Below are 20,207 nucleotides of genomic sequence, written 5' to 3' on the forward strand. Positions count from 1 at the left end.
GTCAAGTTATTTTAGTTTCAAAGAGTTATACTTATGTATTAATACTTTTTTTTATGTAAAGAGTCTCGCGAGTGTTTTTAAATACTCATCACTTTCTCAGATAAATTACAAAATAATCGATAGTGTGATTAATGATTATTATTTTGGTCTATTCAGGAATTTTTTTTTAACGAGTAATCATTTTTTATTGATTGTTGAATTATGAGAGGAAATTTTGAATGATTTTTAAAATTTTTTCATTAAAAATTTTGGGATTTAAAAAAGAGAAATTAATTCAATTTCAATATAAAATTTTTTTAATTTTTTGTACATTGAAAAAAAAAATTCTTGACTGGAGGGTAAATTTTTTTGGCTCAAGAAAATATTAATAATTTCTTGAAAAAAGGAAAAAAAGAGAAATTAATTCAATTTTAACATAAAATTTTTAAAATTTTTTCTACACTGAAAAAAAAAAATTCTTGACTAGAGGGTAAATTTTTTTGACTCAAAAAAATATTAAAAATTTCTTGAATAAAGTCAAAAAAGAGAAATTAATTCAATCTTTTTTAATTTTTTGTACACTAAAAATGCATTTTTGACTGGAGAGTAAATTTTCTTGGCCCAAGAAAATATTGAAAATTTCTTAAATAAATTCAAAATTTCTTGAGCCAAAAAAATTTCTCCTTGCGCCGAAATGACTTTTGTCTTCCTTAAAATTTTCTTGGTGCAAGAAGTTTTTTTTTTCTGTGTACTAAAATAATTTGTTTAATAGCAAGCAGTAAAAATTTTGAAAAATTAAAAGTTGAGTTACTTTTTTTTATACTTAAATATTTCCATTTTTTATCTGACTAAAATTCTTCGAGAAAATTTCATTTTACAATATAAGTAAAGGAATTACGTTAAAGCATTATGCAAAATCCGCGTGCTTGCCCGTGATAAAATTTAATTTCCTGATATAAACGCAATTAAAATTTTTCTAACTGACATAATTTAATAAATTTTTCTTAAAAAATTTTGATCAATTTAATGTCAATAAATAAGTTCAGTAATTTTTAAAATTCAAAAATAATAAATTGCATTCCTTCGATTTTTTTATTTTTTTTCCTTTTTAAACTTATGAATTTTTTAATTAAAAAATTTTTTTAATTTACATAAACAATCCTTGCAATTGTTTTAAAATAAAAAATTTTTAAATTGCATTTTTAATAAAAAATTTTGACTACCAATTCCAACATAATATTTTTTGAATTTCTTAAAAATTAATATTAAAATATAAATCATTAAGTACAAGAAATAAAAATTTTCACATGAAAAATAAAAAATCACTTCAATAAAAAAAAGCACTCGCGTACCTTAATCATGATTTACAAAACCTCTATAACTTGATTACAGAAAAAAAAAATATTAAAAAAATAAAAAAACAAGAGTTGTTTCTATTTCACTGACGTACGAGGCGCAAGAAGACACTGATAGTCATCATCCCTGTCTGATGGTCTTATATCCATCTCCCACCGTAACTATTCGTTCCGGCTTGAAGACACACTATACCAGGTGGATACCCTCCTCCGTACCAGTACTTAGCAATGGACTAAGTACACACGACATAACATCCCGCGATTCTTCAGTAAACTCTTGTGTTGCTTCAAGCTTCAAGGTTTACACTCTTTCTCCTCGTCCTCTCACGAGAAGATACATACGTAAATTTAATTCATTAATAAACCGGAGCACCTAAGCCCAAAAAGTAACACATTAGTCACGGATTTAAGTAACATTCGAAAATTATTACTTATTTATTTTGAATAAGTTATATTTTATCATGATTTCTTCTTCTTCATTACTTACTAGTTTTATTTTTTAATATCACATTCAATTATTTTTATCTAATTTACAAAATTAAGTCATTTATTTGAGTGGAGTTATATAAGAGTCTTTACTTTTTATTACCCTATTCAATTTATTTTTATCGATTTAGTAAATTATTTTTAACCGATTTAGTAAAATAAAAATTTATTGCCTCACGCAAGTGTTTTTTTTTTTAATTTTAGTTTTTAATTAAACCATATGCATTATTAATGATGACAACAATTAAATAACAAATACTAAAAATTTTGTTATACACAAAAAAAAAATAAATTTGAATCAAGTAAATAATTTTGAAGAATTTCATCTTCTTAATTTGAGTAAAAAAATTCTTAAACGAAGAAATTTTTCTCGGTTTAAGTAAATTATACTTGATTTAAAAATTTTTCGTCTTGATTCAAGACAATGAAACTTTTCAAAATTATTTTCTTGGTTCAAGAATTATTCTCTTGATTTAAGTTAATTTTTTTTTCTGTGCATGATTTTGTATTACAGTAGTGAATGTCCAACTGATATTGCAACTAGCAGAATTTTTATCTAATTTTGAATAAATATTACAAGGTGTGTTTTTTTGAGATGAAAAAAAATTTTTTTTTTTAATTTTACTGCTCGAGCAATTTCGAAAAAATATTGACAGTGCAATTAAAAATAAAAAGATCAGATTATAAAAATTGTGTCATAAAAAGGTAAAATAAAAATTTAAATAGTTTTATTACCATTGATCGATTAAAGAATTTGTACGATCGTGTGTTTTTTGACAAAGAGTTTCGACTATTATATTCAATTTCAAGCAATGCAAATAACGGGATTAATTAATTAAAGAATCGTCATTTTACTCATTGATTGTCGTAACGATGCAATGCACGCATCATAATTACAAAATAAATTTTTAGCTCATTAATTTCTTAAAATGTTTATTTTAATTTAAAGTTTATACTTTTTTTTTATTGCATTGCAAAATTTTCAAGTATTTGTTCATTTTTTCAATGATCTAAAGAATTTGCATAACCATGAAATAGTTAATAAAACATTTACATTGTGTAAAATTATTTAAAAAAAAAATTTTATTTCTAGCTGAATTTTTATAAAATTTATGGTACAAAATTTTATTAAATTTATTGAATTTTATACAATTTTAATTTTTTCATTGTTACTGTCGGAAAAAAAATCTTCTCATATGGTCTGATAGGTATTTAATTTTTCTCACTATGTCCGTACTTGGGTTGATATGAAAAGTGGCTATACTAGGATATATATGGCTGAATGTATTTAAATATGACTCGATACTCCCATGTTGATTCATATATGGTATAAGTATTATTCCGATCGGTTCATTAGTTTTTGCATCATCCCGTGTAAAAAAAAAGTCGTCTTAAAATTGTCGTTTGTTTAAGATTTTAAACGAGACACAAACCAAGACTTTTTTAAGACGTCAAAAAAAAATTCCGAGAGCAGATTTTTAAAATTATTATAGAGAGTCTTAAAATAGTCTTAAAAATTTTTTTAAATATTTAAAAAAAAATCTTAAAATTGTCCGAAAATAACCTTTCAATAATTTCAAAAGAATGTACTCAAAAATGTAGCGGTTAGAAAGTCGTAAAATTGTCTAAAAATTAATTTTCAAATTTGAGAACCAAATTAAAAAAATCTGCTCTCGGAATTTTTTTTTTTTTTTTTTTGGCGTCTCAAAAAAGTCTTCAAATAGTTTTGGTTTGTGTTACATTTAAGATCTTAAACAAATGATAATTTTGAAACTACTTTTTTTTACACGGGATAAACGACCAAAAAAACCGACTCTCCATTCATTAGTATAGATAGATTGATAGATATGGCCATATATGATCAGATCAGACCATATATGGTAAGATATTAAAATTGGCCACATATGACCATATCAAAACATTTTATTACGAAATTTAGATTTCAGGACAAAATTTTGTTAATTTAATGAATATTATTAACTTGGATACTGTCTTTTTTTTTTTTTTTTTTTTTTTTGTCGAGAGTCATTTATTACAAGACGTAATAATTTTCTCTTAAGTAAGTAACTTCTTTAATGAAAATAAAAAATTTCTTTGTAAAAATTCAGTTTTGTCATAAGTGAAATGTCCACATTATAAGGACAACAGGCATGACATCCTAATATGTAATGTAACATTTGCACCGATATATCGGCGGAACTACGGAGTTGAATATGAACATACATTTATTACCAAGTCCCAGGATTCATACATATAATGTGAATGCTATACGCTTAAACACATATATTTATATTTATATTTATATTTAAGTGTGGTAATAATGTTTCGTAAAAGTTGTTAAACATTTTACTAATGTAACGTCAACGACATAATACTAGACAGCCAGCATATTATAATAATCATAATACCAACGAAATCTCGAAATATGTAAAGTGAGCTAATTAAAATAAAAAATTATATTTGATAAATAGTCCTAGAGTAAAACAATAAAATAAGACCGTTTTAACAGATATATTATTTTAAGCAAAATAAGAAGTTATTTAATTAAATGAAATTATATTCAGGCGATAATTTAGATTGAATAATTTAATAAAATAAAATTATTTACGGTAAAATATTTCGTAAGATCCGTGGGATTTGTACATCTGCCATTTAAAATCGAAGTGCACGGTCGGTATCTAGAGCATTCACTTTTATTTTGTTCCTAAGTATTAGTATTGAAGAGCCGATATTATTATATATTCTCTGGATATGGATCAAGCAAATGAAAGCATTTCGATAAAGGGTTACGGTGTAGGTTTTCTTTACCATAATACACTTGGATAATTTCTTATATTTATAAGTTTGTGTAATGGCTAACGATTGTAATCTAAAGGTTCCGACCATCTCGCGGAGAAAAGTCATGTCATAATATTTTCTTATGTTGGATAACAATGTATATCTATGGAACTGTAACCGCACACGTGGTTTAATGATTTATTTTATTGCTGATGGAATTATTATTTAATAAATCTCACTTTTTATGTAATTTATCGCGGTACGGAAATCGGTTGCTTCAATAGTTGTATTAGTTATTATTAAAATACATTTATTGGTTTGATAGACAATTAAATTTTTGACAAAATTTTAGTATTAGAAATATTTTACTTAAAGTTTACAGTATTAAAAAAAAATTTAGTAATTTGTATAGAGTGCTTTACTATCATACACAGAAAATAAGGTTCTTTTGAGCCAAGAAAATATTTTTCTTCCTAATTATTTTCTTGAACGAAAAAAAATTTTTTTGACACAAAAATTTCACTTATTCCAACAAAATTAATTTTCTTGCTTTAAGAAATATGTATCTTGATCCAAGAAAATTTATTTAAGTCAAGAAAATCTTCTTGTTTTGAGAAAATTCAGCATATCATGAAAAGTTATAAAAAAATTAGACCAATTTCTAATGTCCTTAGATAGTTATCGCGCTTACAACAATTCCAACAGTCAATTGACGGCACTGATTACTCGGGATAAATATCTTGTTTTCTATTTTGTTTATAGATAAAATTATTGAAAATTACGCTATAAATTGTTAATAAATCATTTATAATTACATATTAATTTTTCAATTTCTCTCGAAAAAGCGTAGTCATGTTTTTATGTCAGAAAGTTATAATATTAAATAATGGTACACAGAAAGAAAAATTTCTTGACTGGAGAGCAAAATTCTTGGCTAAAGAAAATTTTCGGATGCCTGAAAGAAGACCGAAGTTGTGTTGGCCGAAGTAAAAATTTTTCTTGAAATTCTATTTTTGGTGGAAGTATTTTTTTCTTAATTCAAATTATCATAAACTAGAAATTTGAATTTCGCGCTACGCGCGCGCCTAAATTTAAACCAATAATGACTCGTGGCCCGTTTTTTGCGAGTTTAGACCTTTAACTAACTTCAAGACTATCATGTATTTTAATTTAGAGGATACTTGATACAATAAATTTTTATATTTGATCAAGATTTTTAGATACTTTAGAAAAGCAGCGCCACCTACTTCTGCTAAGAAAAAAATTTTCTCACCTTGAGAAAATTTTTCTCTTGAATATTTGATATCCATTTTATATTATTTTAGCGTGCAATTATACATATTGAATGAAAAAAAATGATTCAATATTATTTGATCTTTCCATTTGACATGTTAATCAATAAAAATATTAATGAAAATTTACTTCTATCTTTATATTTAATTTTTTGGAGCAAGAGAAAAATTTTTTCAAGACAAGAAAATGCACTTCTATCAAGAACTAAATTTTTTGAAGCAAGAGGCTGAATTTTCTCAAAACAAGAAGACTTTTTTGACTTAAATAAATTTTTTTGGATCAAGATACCTATTTCTTAAAGCAAGAGAATTAATTTTTTGGAATAAGTAAAATTTCTTGTGTCAAAAAAAATTTTTCTTTCGCTCAATAAATTAATTAGGAAGAAAAATATTTTCTTGGCTCAAGTGAACCTTTTTTTCTGTGTACGAAATTTTAATACCCTAAATTTATTAATTTTCCGAAAATTTTTAGTTAAATGTCACCAATCCAACAGAAATTCATCATTATATAAATTTAATACTCATCATAAAATTATTAATTCAATTATGAATAGTAATTAGTTAAAAATAAATCAATGTCATTTATAAATAGAATATTGTTTGCTTTTATTTATTTTCACTACCATAAAACTTTTATAATTTTTATCACTGAGAACAAATAAAATGAAATTCATTCTTTAATTGAATTTAAACAATCTCAACATTTGTATTCCAAACTTTCTTTGTAATCTTACAGTATATTTTAACTTGTATTCACCTTAGAAACCAACAATTAAAAAATAGTAAGACATTAAAGTAATTATAAAAAGTGCGATAACATTAAGTATTACATGACAATAAATTAAATAAAAATAAGAAATGTAATTAATTAAACAATAATCACGCATACGAAAGAACAAAAAGAAAATAAGAGAAAAGGAAAATGCTATTTATAAAAAGACAATAATGTATTGCAATTGCATATTGTCGCGGGTGTGGAAAGACTCGTTAAACTCTCACGCTCAACTTATATTATACATGACATGGTGAGTATGAGGTGAGCTCCATGAGAGTAAGTTTTGTACAAGAGATACAGAGGATCACAGCTAAACACGAATGTCTCTTTCTTATCCTCGATAGTCTTCAGTTTAGTTCTTAAGTAGGGGAAGTGTGCTGCAACAATTACAGAAAGTAAACTTAACGCCTTGCTAAAAACTACCAACCATTAAAAAAATTTTCTAAATTTATTTAATACATAAATTAATAATTAATAATTCACCAAAAATTCTAGCTTTTAATTATAATTAAATAATTCATTAAGATTTTGACATATTTGATTAAATTTTTTAATTTTCATTGAATTATATAAATTTAATAAGCTTGGACATAATTTTTTCAATAATAAATCCAAATTAATTGATGAAAAAAATTTTGATGGTTTGTGCGGGGATCGAACCGAAGACCCGGTTATATGTACCCGTAGAGATATTCTGCAAATAATTTGACAGTTGTATGAAGTTAATATTTAATCATTTATAATGTTTTTAATTAAACAACAGTAAAAACATTTTTTTATATTAATGAAGTTTAAATTAATAATTAATAAATTAAAAGAATTTTCATGAAAAATAATTCTCTTGTTTGACTATAGATTTGTAATCTTCGTTATCTGTCATTTTGATTTTTTTGTTGCGTAAATAATTTACGCACGGAGGCTAGATATAAGGAGGACGATCGTAATGTATTACAAGCGTCCGAAAATTGGAGGACAGATCTTTCACCACTAGAGTGCGCAAGTGTCTCTAATGTCAGGTTTTTAAATAAATGACGCGGAATGCAATGTACAATCACATTTATCAAAAGAAAACATTAAAATTTCATTTTTAGTTGCGAATTGGGATAATAATAATAGTAATAGTAATAATAATAATAATAATAATAATAATAATAATAATAATAATAATAATAATAATAATAAAGTATTCAAATAGTTTAGGTAATTTTATTCTTAATTAATAAGCGTATATATGTTGAAAGTAGAATATTACTGAAGAGTTTAATAAGTTAAGCTAGTTTAGAAATTTTACGATGTTTCTTGGCCATCATCTTTCGTTCGTTAAGAGTTCGGTTGATAAGATTAGCTAAAAATTACCTCTCATAATTACAAAATTATTCAATATTTTAGCCGTAAGCTCCTTTTTGTGTTCATCACATCCTAGGATGGGGAGGCATTTAGCTTTTGCTATTTTCTCTAGCACTTGGTGCATAGTATTTATTTTAACAGTTTTAGTACCAACTACGGTTAAAACTATTTGTTCCAATTTTTTAATTAGTCTGAATAAATTTTCACTGGGAAAAATTAATCCACCATTGCTCATTAATTATATGACCCGATCACGTTCAGAGGAATTCGCAGAGCGTAATGTTTCAATACATTCACAGCAAGAAGTCATTCGCTGAAATTTTCTCGCAACATATCCAGCAATATAAGCAACTATACCATCACTGGTGGAAACAACATCATAATCATGATGGTAATGCTGGTCATCACGAAAACTATTACTTCCTTCCCAATCATTTTCACTTTGTAAAAAGTTTTCATTTGAATCAATATTAATTTTATTTTGATTATGATGATTAATGTTGTTTTCAGTAGAAGAATCGTCAACCTCAGTTAAATTTTCGAACGGATAATGATTATCGTGATACAAATCATCATCGTCCTCTATATCATCCTCACTATCTTCGTCTAATAAACTTTCGAATGGTTTTCTAATAAATGACGGTATAGTATCATCATTATCGTCATCACTATCTTCGTCTAACAAGCTTTCAAAGGGTTTTTTAGCCACAGAGGTATTTGGATGAGAAAATGTATTATTATTATCATCACTAGACGAATAATTATTACTAGAAATACCATTTTCAACAATAGCGTCAATTTCATTCAGCCAATTTTTTTAATGCATTAGCTGTAGCCAGAGAATCTTTGGACTGCATTAAAGATTGTAGTAATTCACCAGCTGTGACATTGGACCCTTTCGGCGGCGTGACTAATGAATATGAACACAATAATCGAAAAACTTGCCCGAAAAGGATTGTATCCGGATGATCGTTGCAACGACAAACACTCCGCATTATACCGAAGAACTTCTATAAATTAAATAAGATTCAAATATTAAAAAAAAAGAATATTTACTATAACAATTTTTAATTATTCATTTGATAAAAATCCAACGATTAATACATACTTCTAATTGATCTTGATTAAGCCGCGATGTCATCAAGTACTCAAAATTACATTCTTTTTGCAAAAATTCACTTAGCTCTAAAGTAGCCTGTAACGTAATTTTTAATCCAGTAAGAGTACTAGGAGTAATTGCGAAAAAAATTTATCATCAACTTCATTTTCATTTTTTGATTTTTGTTTTTTGCCTTTCTTCTTCTTTTTATAAAGTTCTCTTTCTTCATTAGCTTTGGCTTCCCAAATCTTCAGATAATCAATAAAATCACTTATTACCTAGCAAAAATAAATAGCATTACTTATTTATCCTCTATCTTATGGTAGTAGAAATTACTCTAGAAAAATGCATGTTTCAGAAAATAGGATACATAGTCCAAGAGAATATCAGCTATGATAAAGATTAGGAACTTCCGCAACTAATAAACTCAAATTCATTGAATTTGACTATCATTTGAAGTTTCGTTTAATAAGTTTCATATTGAAAATGTAAGTAAACTTGCGAGACTGGATTATGTGCAAACATTAGTAGGAATAATGTCATGATAAGATTGGAGTGTCTTAAATTATTTTTATAGTTATATACTTACATATATATACTTTATAAATATTTTCCAATATTGGTTATAATATGTGATCATGTACACATGGTATAATGATGGTTTTATGTTGACAATGGTTCTCCGTTTAGAACTATAATTTTCGCTTTATTATTGCGAAAAAATTGTATGAAGCTATCAAAAGACCTAATGTATATATTAAAAATTACCTTTTTCGGGGACAATTATCATTTAAACGTAAAGCATTCAAAGGAGTACGTGAACTCATGGCTTCAATTAAATCATTTACTCTTTTAATAAAAACCACTGTTGGATCGCAATCACTGAGCTCAGGAGTAGCGTTCTTATAAGTCGCCATTGCAACTTGTATATTTTTCGAAAAAAGCTAAAAACAAAAAGTTTTAATTTTTCTCATTAAAATTAGATAAGCAGTTGTTATGATTGAAAATTTATAAAAATTAATTTTTTATCAAAATAAGAATAAATACATCTTATTATTTATTTTAACTGAATCAGCTATTTATAATATGAATTGTTAGAAATTAAAGATAAATATTAGGCCAGTTACCTCGATGTTAATGATAATCTTAAATTCATTTTAACTTACTCTCGCAGCTTTATAATTATAATTACCTGATAAGCCAACGGGACATTCATCTTTTGATATCCTTCTGGATTTAAATGCTGGGGAGTTAGTTGATAAGCTATTTTTAGATTGGCTTTCAGATAAATTTCATGCAATAATAAAGCTTCCTAATGACTTTTTCTTACAAAACCATCTGGAGTCTAAAAATAAATAACATTTTCATAAATAATTAAATACAATCATTGAAAAATTTGATAGTTGTAAAATTAAATAGGTCACTTATGAATATATTCATTCCAATGCTAACTAAATTGAAAATTCAATCGTGAATAACAGTACACTGGTGTTAAAAATCATATTATAAGAGAAGCTTACCCAAAAAAACAATCGTTTCATAATTTTGTTCCTGAAACATTTTATTAAGTGTGGAAAATCCGAAATAAACCAAAGTCTGCGGTCAAAATTGCATGGATGATCACAGCTACATTGTCCATCTTTGACACCGAAAAGTGTCCATGCTCCTCTGTTCCATTGAGCTGCATCAGAAGTAACGACATCAACATAAAACCCAGCATTCTCCAGTAATACGATGCATTCAATGAGTAATTTGTGAAGAATGGCACTCGTGACAGAATTTCTGCTCAGGAAGCTACCAACTACTTGCACCCAGTTACCCTGAAAAGGTTGGTACATGAAGACTAAGGCATGATCAGCCCGACTGTTGATTAAATTTTCCGGAGTATGTGCCCCCAAGTCTACAAAACCATCAAGCTGCATAGTTCTCCGATTTAGCTTCACGGCTTCACTTAAAGCTACTTCATCTATTAAAAGGGTACCTAGGAGAAAAAATAAAAAATTGTTAGAATGAAATAAATGTGAATCAGATGTAGTCTAACAATAATAGCCAGCTACTGTTAAAGGTTAATGAAGCTTTTAAAGAGTTATTTAAAAATATCAAATACGAATTACTTTTTCAGCTAAAAACTTATGCGCTCGGATTTGTTAATATAATCATACTCGATAGCTAAGTAGAGTTGTTAGATATAGTTAAAATGGTTGCGTTTTTAAGATTTGCATTTTTAAGATTTGCAGTTAGTAGTAAAGTGTGACAGGAATGGTGCATGGATACCCCGTTTTTCATGTGGTTCCATACGTGAACTTTTAATACGAAGAGTGTCGAATATGGCTTTAGGGAAACCAAAAGCGCTATCCAACTTCTGGATATATTTGTTAAGGGTGTCTTTGCAGGGAAGAGGGAGGATTTGACGTTCTCTGAGTCGTTCATATACCGCAGCATTTTTTATACCAAGTAGCAAACATTCATAAACCCACTCAACCGTATATCTTCGTTGTTTGGCATTTTTAGCTTTTACTGCATTAAAACAAGCACGAATTGCTAGTTGTTGCACGGGAGGCAAAATAGAAATTTCCGCTCTTAGAGCTTCATCTTTAATTGCCATAATTAAGTCGTTGCGTTTCTATAATTTTGATGAGTGATTCATTCTGTAAAGGGTTAAATAGTTAAATAGGCATTTACAGGTGATTTAATTTAAGTTCTCAGATTGTAGTTGATTAAATTTGTATTCACAAACTAAACCGTATTGACGAAATGATAATGTAATGTAACGAGCATTGTATCAAACTTTTAAGTTTATTGAAAAAAATAAAAGAATATTGATCTTAAACACTCACAACCTGTAAATAATCAAGTATACATGAAGAAACGATAAATAAGTAAATACCTACTTTACGTTTGAGGCGCTGAATTTGTTTAGTTTTCAGGCTCTCCTGGTACTTCAAGTCAGTGTACGAACTTTTAATGTCGGGTTTGACTTTGTACGATCGATTTTGCAATTTCCGTCTCAATTGCCGACAAGCAAAGCATCGAAAAAGATTCATTTGTTTCTTATATTGTTCGTCAGGCAATGACACACCAGAACACGCCGATGAACATCTATTATTAATGAGAAATGATACTAGTAAAGTTCATTTAACAAGTAATAAAAAACCTTAGAATTATCATTTTTAGGCAATTGTAGAGTATACTAATGTGCTCCGTACTTAAGATACACAATAATTATTAAGTTTGGTAATCGATTTTTTAAACATGGAAAATCGATAGCAAATTTTTTAAATTTATTAATAACAAAAATTAATGTCCGTAGCCAAAAATGGAAAAGTAATCCAGTCCCTTCACATAACTCACAGTTTTCCAATTCCTTCAAAAACTCCCAAAAATCAGATATTTGGGAAAAATTGGTATTGAATTCTACCGACTCTTGCGTTTTCAAGTTAAGTAACTAATCAAAAGTATAATGTTAACATTACCACAAAAAAAAAAACTGACGTTCGAACATTAGATTCTTATGAATTTTCAAAATTCTTGAAAGCTATTCTATCAAAATCTTCAAAAATACGCGAAAAAATCGAGAAAATAACTTTGAGAACTGATATATTTCTGTGTAATGTTCGCTTCGAAGAAATTTGAACATTCGTTAGCAACCAACGTTCGGAACTTTATGTTTATACTGTGAAAAATAAATTACAAGATCTAAAAATTCTTACTGATATATTGAAGTCTTCACTTATTTTTATACGAAATTTTAAATTCATGGATACTTTATCTAAATGACATAAAACTATATTTTTGGATTAACTAAATCTATTGTCCAACTCCAATTTTGTGGCAAAGCATTGAATTTCAACACGTTGATAATTGTTAATAAAGAACATTTCTCAAGACGTAATTCAGGAGTAGATAACTCACGTGGCTTGAAATGATTAAATAAACAAAAATTAATGATTATTTTTTTGTAATAATAGTTCTAAATTTATAGGAGACGATATAAGAGACATGTCTAAAGACTTAACTTTTTTAACATATTCATAATTCAGATTGTTTGACTTATTGAAATATCTTATAACATGATTCTTTAATTATTTCATTTACTTTTGTTTTAAAGAATTGAATAGAGAAAAGAACGTGAATATGAAAAAAAAATAATTAATAATTTCTTTTCGAAAGACTATTTGTTTTATAACAATATTTTTCAAATTTAACTCTCATACACTGCTATAATAAATTCGAGTAAACTTGATAATTTTTATAGTGAATGTTTCTTATTATTTATAATAGTATATTACACACCTACGGAAGAAAAGTAAGAAATGTCTCAGATCACATGTAATTGTCGGCCGAGGCGAAGCCGAGGTTGACAAATATGTGATCTGAGGCTTTATTTACTTCCCGTAGAGTGTATACTATTTTTTTGCTCCACGAAGGCAGGGAGCTTCACTTTCTCAATATCTCAAGTACTTAAATAAATATTCTAACAAACAAGAGTAATTAGGCCTCCTAATTGTTTGTGCTTTTATCTTAAGTTGCAGAGTAATAATTCGAAATTTTAATTTTTCTTACCTGCATTTCGTTCTCACAATTATCATTTTTCTTCAAAATTTTCAAATACGTCAATGCGTTTTGGTGACTCACAATTAATTATGTTTATGAGATCATTACTAATTATTGGTTCTTGGTTTTGTGGTGAGTTAGTTTTATGGTCATTTGTAATTAATAAATGGCATTGCATATACTGAGCTTCGTTATTTTCATTGTTGCAAGCTTTGTTTACACGGTTCGGATTCAACGTCGGAATAGCATCAGGCTTTAGCGAGTATCTTTTTCGAGGTAATTCTTCATAAATTCCAGTAGTCAATAATATTTTATCAGTTTTAATAATATCTTGATCATTAAAATGTAATTCACAGACATAATCTTTTTTTTGGGGTGAGATCTTGCTTTAATCCACAGTACCACAATTTTAACAAGTCTGGACACTTGAATAAACAAACAAAAAATTGACATGAAGTTATATTTGGAAATAATTTTGATAAGTTACTTTGAGTAAAACGTTAGCTCCAAAAAAATGGTAACGATGCAATTTTTTTAAAACTAATTCTAAGAAGAAAAAAATTACGTTATACCTTTTTACAATTTCTTTTTTAATTTGATCAAAAATGATACTAAAATCTACTGATATAAAAATTTTTGGGACTCTTGTAACATAAATTATTTAAAAAAAATATTTTGAAAAAGAGCACTTATAATTTCCTTTAATTTCTATAGGTAAAATTTTTTTATAATCATTTAATTAATATAAATTTAATTAGTATAAAAATTATTTCTTACAAAAATACTAAGTTAGGTTATATTACCTGTGGCACAATAAATAAAGACGTGTTTCGACTATTTAATTTTAATTTTTATTACGATCTTTTATCCGGCCACTCAAACACCCATCAACTATACATTTATTTACCATTTTAAACTATTATCACTTTGATTATTAATTAAAAAACTAATTAACTAACTGAATGTCAATTTGGTGTTATTAATAAACAATAACAAACGGACGCCATGATCCGGACATTAGCGAACGTAGTGACGCCCTAGCGGCTTCTTTTTGAAAATGATCTATCCTCAGTTTTCCGGACGCACTAACTGTACATTTACCTATGTCGATCGTCCTCCTTATATCTAGCCTCCGTGAATTTACGAATGAAAAAACTGATAACTGAAAAATAATTCGTATCGCTTATTTGTAAGATAGCGTACTAGCACTTTTTGCAAATGCGCTTTGCCCTTAGACTAGTGGTGCGACTTTAAGGTAGTCCCTCTATGCTATAGTGAGGTCAGAGAACATTTACTACTGTCGTAAGATAATCACAATTTTTGAAATTTTTAAAGATATTTTACAATTTTTTTAGAATTAAAAAAATTTATGATTAAAGCACGATCAAAATTAGTATTTAATAGATCAAAATACATGAAAATTATGCTTGCCTTGGATCTCAAAATTTTTTTCTTGCCAAAACATCGAATTTTCGCTATTTTTTTGGGTTTTTTTGCAATTTACTCGAAATTGAAGGTTGGACGGCCTAAACTGACTTGAAATTCGTATTCAGTGGGTCGAAAAACATGCCCGTAGATAGGTGGCGCCCGGTGTACAGACAATTTTTTTTTTTGTGTGCCGGTGTAATTATTTACTATAGAAATACCAAATAAAATAAAATGTCTAAATTATTATGTCTCGTCAAAAAAAAAAAAAAAAAAAAAAAAAAAAAAAAAAACGATAAAGTGCTACTTTTTTTTTATGAATTATTTTATTTATTCAATTTCTATGCTAATGCAAATAGCCGAATGGCAAAAGTATTATACATAAGTTTTATAATAAAATACACGTGTATCAATATTGAATATAAAAGACCGACAGGATCAAGTTTAAGAAACTTTTTAATTAGAGATGAATTTAATGATATAGATAATGATATAAACTCTGTGATATACTAATGATGTAAAGAGAACAATGTCTAATAATTGAATTAATCAAAAAAACATTCTTTTTTATTTTGCTACTTTTTTTTTCTAATTCTGTCGAGGAAATCTTTTAATATAACAGAGAATATTTGGGTAGTCAGTCAGAGAGTTTTGCATGTTTGAAATGAGAAGTAAGCTTGAAAATCCCGTGAATTTTGTTAATTAATCTTTTTCTTCCTAAATGGCAAAAAATTCTAAAACTTCGAGATTTAATAGTAAACGTTATTTTTAAACCGTAAACAAAAAAAAAATGAAGAAAATCTATCGAAAAGTAGTTTTACGGAGGAAATACTACTCAGAAAAAAAAAAATTTCTTGAACCAAGAAAATTATAAGACCGAAGTTATTTTGGAGCAAGAAGAAATTTTCTTGGCTTAAAAAAATTTAACTTCGTTCAAGAAATTTTCAATCTTCCTTAAGATTTTCTTGATTTAAGAAAATTTACGCTTGTCTCAAGACTTTCTTTCTTTCTGTGTATTTTCGTTTCTATTGCAGCGCTTCCTTTCTACGACATAATTTACAATTCTCAAACTTAACTTCATCTTATCTCTATCCACGTTAAATGAATGATTATTTATCATTTATTTATATACAAACCACCCGGTGAGATTGTAAAAATATAGCACTGTAGCATGTCGCACTCGTGTCAATCTCGAGTTGCCATACTCCACTGCCCGAGTTATGCAATGTATTGTTTATGAGATGCCATTTCAATACAATCATGTGAAACGAAACACAGACTGCCGTACTATACCGAGTAATAGTAATAGTAAGTACAGTAGGTATTTCAGCGGACAAACTTAAGAGATGATATGAGAAATAAGAAGCAATAGAACTTCTCCATGTTCCCGCGTCTTTATTTTTTTGCCATTATTATTATTATTATTATTATTATTATTTTTATATTCTTAAGAAAAATCTCATTTCATCGTGTGCAGTACATAGTATACATAGTAAGAAGAGAGTAGATTAAATAAAACTGGGATGTTATGTACTCACTACGTACTTGTATGATATGTAAGCATACGCGGTTAATGATGGTTAATGTTAGTGGTTGAGGATAACATTAATAAAGGAGAAATGTCTTAATGTGTATAATGTACCCTTGGCACGTACGTGCAGATATGATCACTTTTATTTCGGATCTACTTGACTTTTAATAAGACATTAACTGGACTGCATAATTTCTTTTCGTCAGAATTTTTGTTCCTCTGAGAATTTTAATAAGATTTAAAAAATACTTAAGACAAAATTTATTTAAGTTTTAGATAATTACTGCTTTAATTTGAATGGATAATTAATGAGGGTATATTACAGTGGACTGACATTACTTAGTGTCATTGCCGGATAATGGAGCCTAGCTTTTGAATGGATTACTGCGGACATAGTAATTAGCACTTGGCGTGAATTTTTAATCGAGTGTAGTCTAGCGTGGGAACATATTGTATATGCAAGCTGAGAGGAAGCAGGAGAGATTGATTGAGATGAAGACGAGTTAGAGGAAGAAGATTGACGGTAAATAAAAGTGAGAGTGAGGAGGAAAATAACGTTCTAGTTTTGCAGCTATGGTGTACTTATTTTTACTACTATTACATTATATGCTGAAGTTGAAGTTGGGTGTGTGGGTAACTACGGTGTTTATGTAGTACGTAGTGTAATCCTTAGAGACGTTCAGCCTTACCTTAACTTACCTTACCTCTTGGTTGCATAATATACCAAGTTATAATATCCTGCTCAATGTAGAGTTCTGTGGCAAATTAGCATCCTAATTAGCTCAACTATATTCTGTCGTGATTCGTAAGCCATTTGCTGTTCAATGTCTTTGTAATATTCAATATTTAATATCGAGGATAATTGTGTAAAGTATTAGAAAATTTTGTTATTGAATTATGGAGTTTAGCTAAAGGGTACGAGTTGTAGAGAGAAGGTGCAATTCTTTTAAGAATTAATCAATATAATCATTTTATGATTGGTTGTATAGATATCATGTGATTTATAATAGGTACGAGAATATTTATGCCCAGAAAAGAAGTTCTTGTTTTTTTTTCTTTTACTCAAGAACTTTAAAGAAAATCTCTATTGGCAGGACACTTTTTTTTTTTTTTTTTTTTTTTTTTAAGCAAAAACATAATTAATTTTTTTGTGAAGATCTTTGTGGTAGTTTTATCCTACAGCATACTCATTTATTAACATGAAAGTACGCTTTTTTTAAGGTCACAGAGTTTATAATACATGTATTACATCAGGCAACCTATTAGTAAAATTAATTTTGCATCGCAAATCTACGACAAAGAAATGTTTTTTATTCTGTGAAAATGACACACAAGACTGTTGAACATTTAATATTCAAATTTTAATCCTGTTTGCAACATCTTTTTAATTTTGAATTTAATTTGAGCAATTTTAATCAAATTTTCAGTATTCTTCGTAATCTTTAAGCATAAAAATTTAAGTGTAAAAAATCACCGTTTAAAATTTACAACTTACATCACGTACAAAAAAAATTTTGATTCAACATGAATTTAATATTGAAATTCATATTTTGACACAAATATGAATTAATTTTAAAATCAATCTAAATTTTAAATTGGTTTGTAAATAGAAATTAGCATGCCTATGGAACTTCCGATCCTGCTTCAGAATTTTAATAAAAACTTAAGAATACTTTACGTAGGGGAGAGTGGGGCAAGACGGCCCACCTAAGCCAGTTTTTATTTTTTGTGGCTTTCTATTATCAAGTGGATTTACACTCGTCTAACTTTGACTCAATTCACCAGAATTTTTCGAAAGTTCCAAAAAAAAATTTTTTTTTGGGGGCAAGATGGTCCATCTCCAAAATATGATGCAAAAATATTAGAAAAATAAATTTTTGGTCAATTTTTGAGGTGGGCCTTCTTGCCCCAGGTGGACCGTCTTGCCCCACCCTCCTCTATAAAATTTATCCTAAATATTAATAAATCTTTATTAAAATTCTGAATCAGGATTGCAGGTTCCACAGGCGTGCTAATTTCTATCTACAAATCAATTTCAAATTTAGATTCATCTCAAAACTAATTCATATTTGTGTCGAAATATGAATTTCAATTTTAAACTCATTCTGAATCAGAATTTTTATACCCCTCTGGAAATAACTCTCTGAAAAAATTTTTGAAAAGTCTTTAAAACTCTGAATAAGACTTTTGGAAAGTCTTCACATCCCTAACTATGTAAAGAAAATACTTAATAAGTATTCAAAACTTTTCAAAACTCTTCAAAAGTCAAATTTTCCCTGGAATTTGGGACTTTCGCTAAGAGTTATTTAGAGCTGATAAGACTTATTCAGTTTTACAGGAAAAGAAGAGAATATTTTTTTTCAAAAAATTTACTTATCATAATTGGAGAAAATTGAAAATAAAACTTTAATTAAAAATTAATGTACGTTTTATAAAAAAAATTTTTTTAAATATTATTTTCATTACGAAAATACTTCGATGCGTATCAAATAACTCATAGTTGAGCAAGTCAAACATGAACAGCAAATAAAGTGCACTTGCTGTTGGAAACGGATACTATTTAGAAAGTAAATCAAATCGGTATTTAATTTGGACTATTAAATATTTAAGTTAACTTCCTAGGTAGGAAAGAATTTTTTAACCATACGCCATCTATTAGAAACTAAGAATATTCAAAGATTTTAACGGTAAATTTGTGGACTAAAATATGTTTAGAATCAATTAATTTTAGCAGATGGCGTGATACACTTTTCTTAAAATTTTTTGATCACGACATCTCGGCTGTCCTATTTCAAAACTGTCAAATTTTTAGTCCTACTTTTTTTCGATATTGTTGCATCCTTTAGTATACTGATAGAAAAGTTAACTTGATTTAAGAACAAAAAGTTTGATCCAAGAAATGTTCTTCAAAATTGTGTTCTTGGCTCAAGATTTTTGTTTTTTCAATCAAGTTAATTTTTTTATCAATGTCCTTTAAATAAATAATTTTATTTTTTTTTCATTGACATACTTTCCATGTCTGAATAAAATTTTTTATCAATTTAGCGGGTAAACTTATCTTCTAAACTGCAGCAAATTAAAAAAAATCTAAGAAATGTCTGTAACTGTGTGTTGAAATAAAAGAGTCGATCTCTCGAATAAATCAACCGATCTTGATTTGGATTACAACATTTGTCGCAGTTTGTGGCGAAATTAATCTAAACAGATTTTGGAATTATTTGATTTTTTTTTGTTTTCTCCAAATCTATTAGATCAATACGGCTCAAAATACAGTGCTATCCCAAACTTAAAAATAAAATTGAAATTTAATTTTTTCTTCGCAAAAATGTCAAATAACTTTTAAACTTTCTTTCGTTATCATCTCATAATTTATCACTTATAATTGTCACCATCAAATCACTAGAGCTGATAATTATCTTCCATTACTAAAATTTATAATAAATGATTTGAATAAAACACTCAAAATACACATTAATTTTTCCAATTAAAATAATACCTTCATAATAAACATTCTGACGTAAAAAACCGTATGACGCAAGTTTACGACTTCACGTCATTATACGAGATTACCAAGTCTTTTAGGATT

The 20,207-nt window shown here is 27.5% G+C and overlaps 3 protein-coding genes across 8 annotated transcripts in view; 1 reads left to right on the top strand and 2 right to left on the bottom strand.

Moving 5' to 3' along the window:
• Positions 1-20,207, top strand: part of Cdase (neutral ceramidase) — a 71,259-nt gene that overhangs the window by 28,512 nt on the left and 22,540 nt on the right. The window lies entirely within an intron of this gene.
• The window catches only part of LOC141528471 (uncharacterized), an 80,649-nt gene that overhangs the window by 2,570 nt on the left and 57,872 nt on the right, over positions 1-20,207 (bottom strand). The window contains exon 1 of one of the 2 annotated variants that reach the window (XM_074244537.1): positions 1,332-1,425. The exons of the other annotated variant lie outside the window; for it this stretch is intronic. Within the exon in view, the coding sequence (XP_074100638.1) occupies positions 1,332-1,340 (9 nt within the window). The 5' untranslated portion in view covers positions 1,341-1,425. Of the gene's footprint in view, positions 1-1,331; positions 1,426-20,207 lie in introns of those variants that run through there. 2 annotated transcript variants of the gene reach the window in all.
• On the bottom strand, positions 7,858-14,821 carry LOC141528470 (uncharacterized). 4 transcript variants are annotated; one of them, XM_074244533.1, is made up of 8 exons: positions 14,469-14,821; positions 13,675-14,090; positions 11,999-12,210; positions 10,632-11,092; positions 10,304-10,456; positions 9,701-10,055; positions 9,121-9,389; positions 7,858-9,022 (listed from the first exon to the last, which is right to left on the bottom strand). In XM_074244533.1, the coding sequence occupies exons 2-5, from the start codon at positions 13,698-13,700 to the stop codon at positions 10,424-10,426; spliced, it is 732 nt and encodes a 243-aa protein (XP_074100634.1). In that variant the 5' UTR covers positions 13,701-14,090; positions 14,469-14,821; the 3' UTR covers positions 7,858-9,022; positions 9,121-9,389; positions 9,701-10,055; positions 10,304-10,423. The 4 variants fall into 4 exon arrangements, with proteins under 4 accessions (XP_074100634.1, XP_074100633.1, XP_074100636.1 ...); XM_074244532.1 differs by having other exon boundaries at positions 9,121-10,055; XM_074244535.1 differs by lacking the exons at positions 13,675-14,090; positions 14,469-14,821 and adding an exon at positions 12,822-12,909 and having other exon boundaries at positions 9,121-10,055.

Source organism: Cotesia typhae, unplaced genomic scaffold, assembly GCF_013202065.1.
Source record: "Cotesia typhae breed Kobodo isofemale line unplaced genomic scaffold, CoteBio_Ctyphae contig_43, whole genome shotgun sequence".
Taxonomy (NCBI): Eukaryota; Metazoa; Arthropoda; class Insecta; order Hymenoptera; family Braconidae; genus Cotesia; species Cotesia typhae.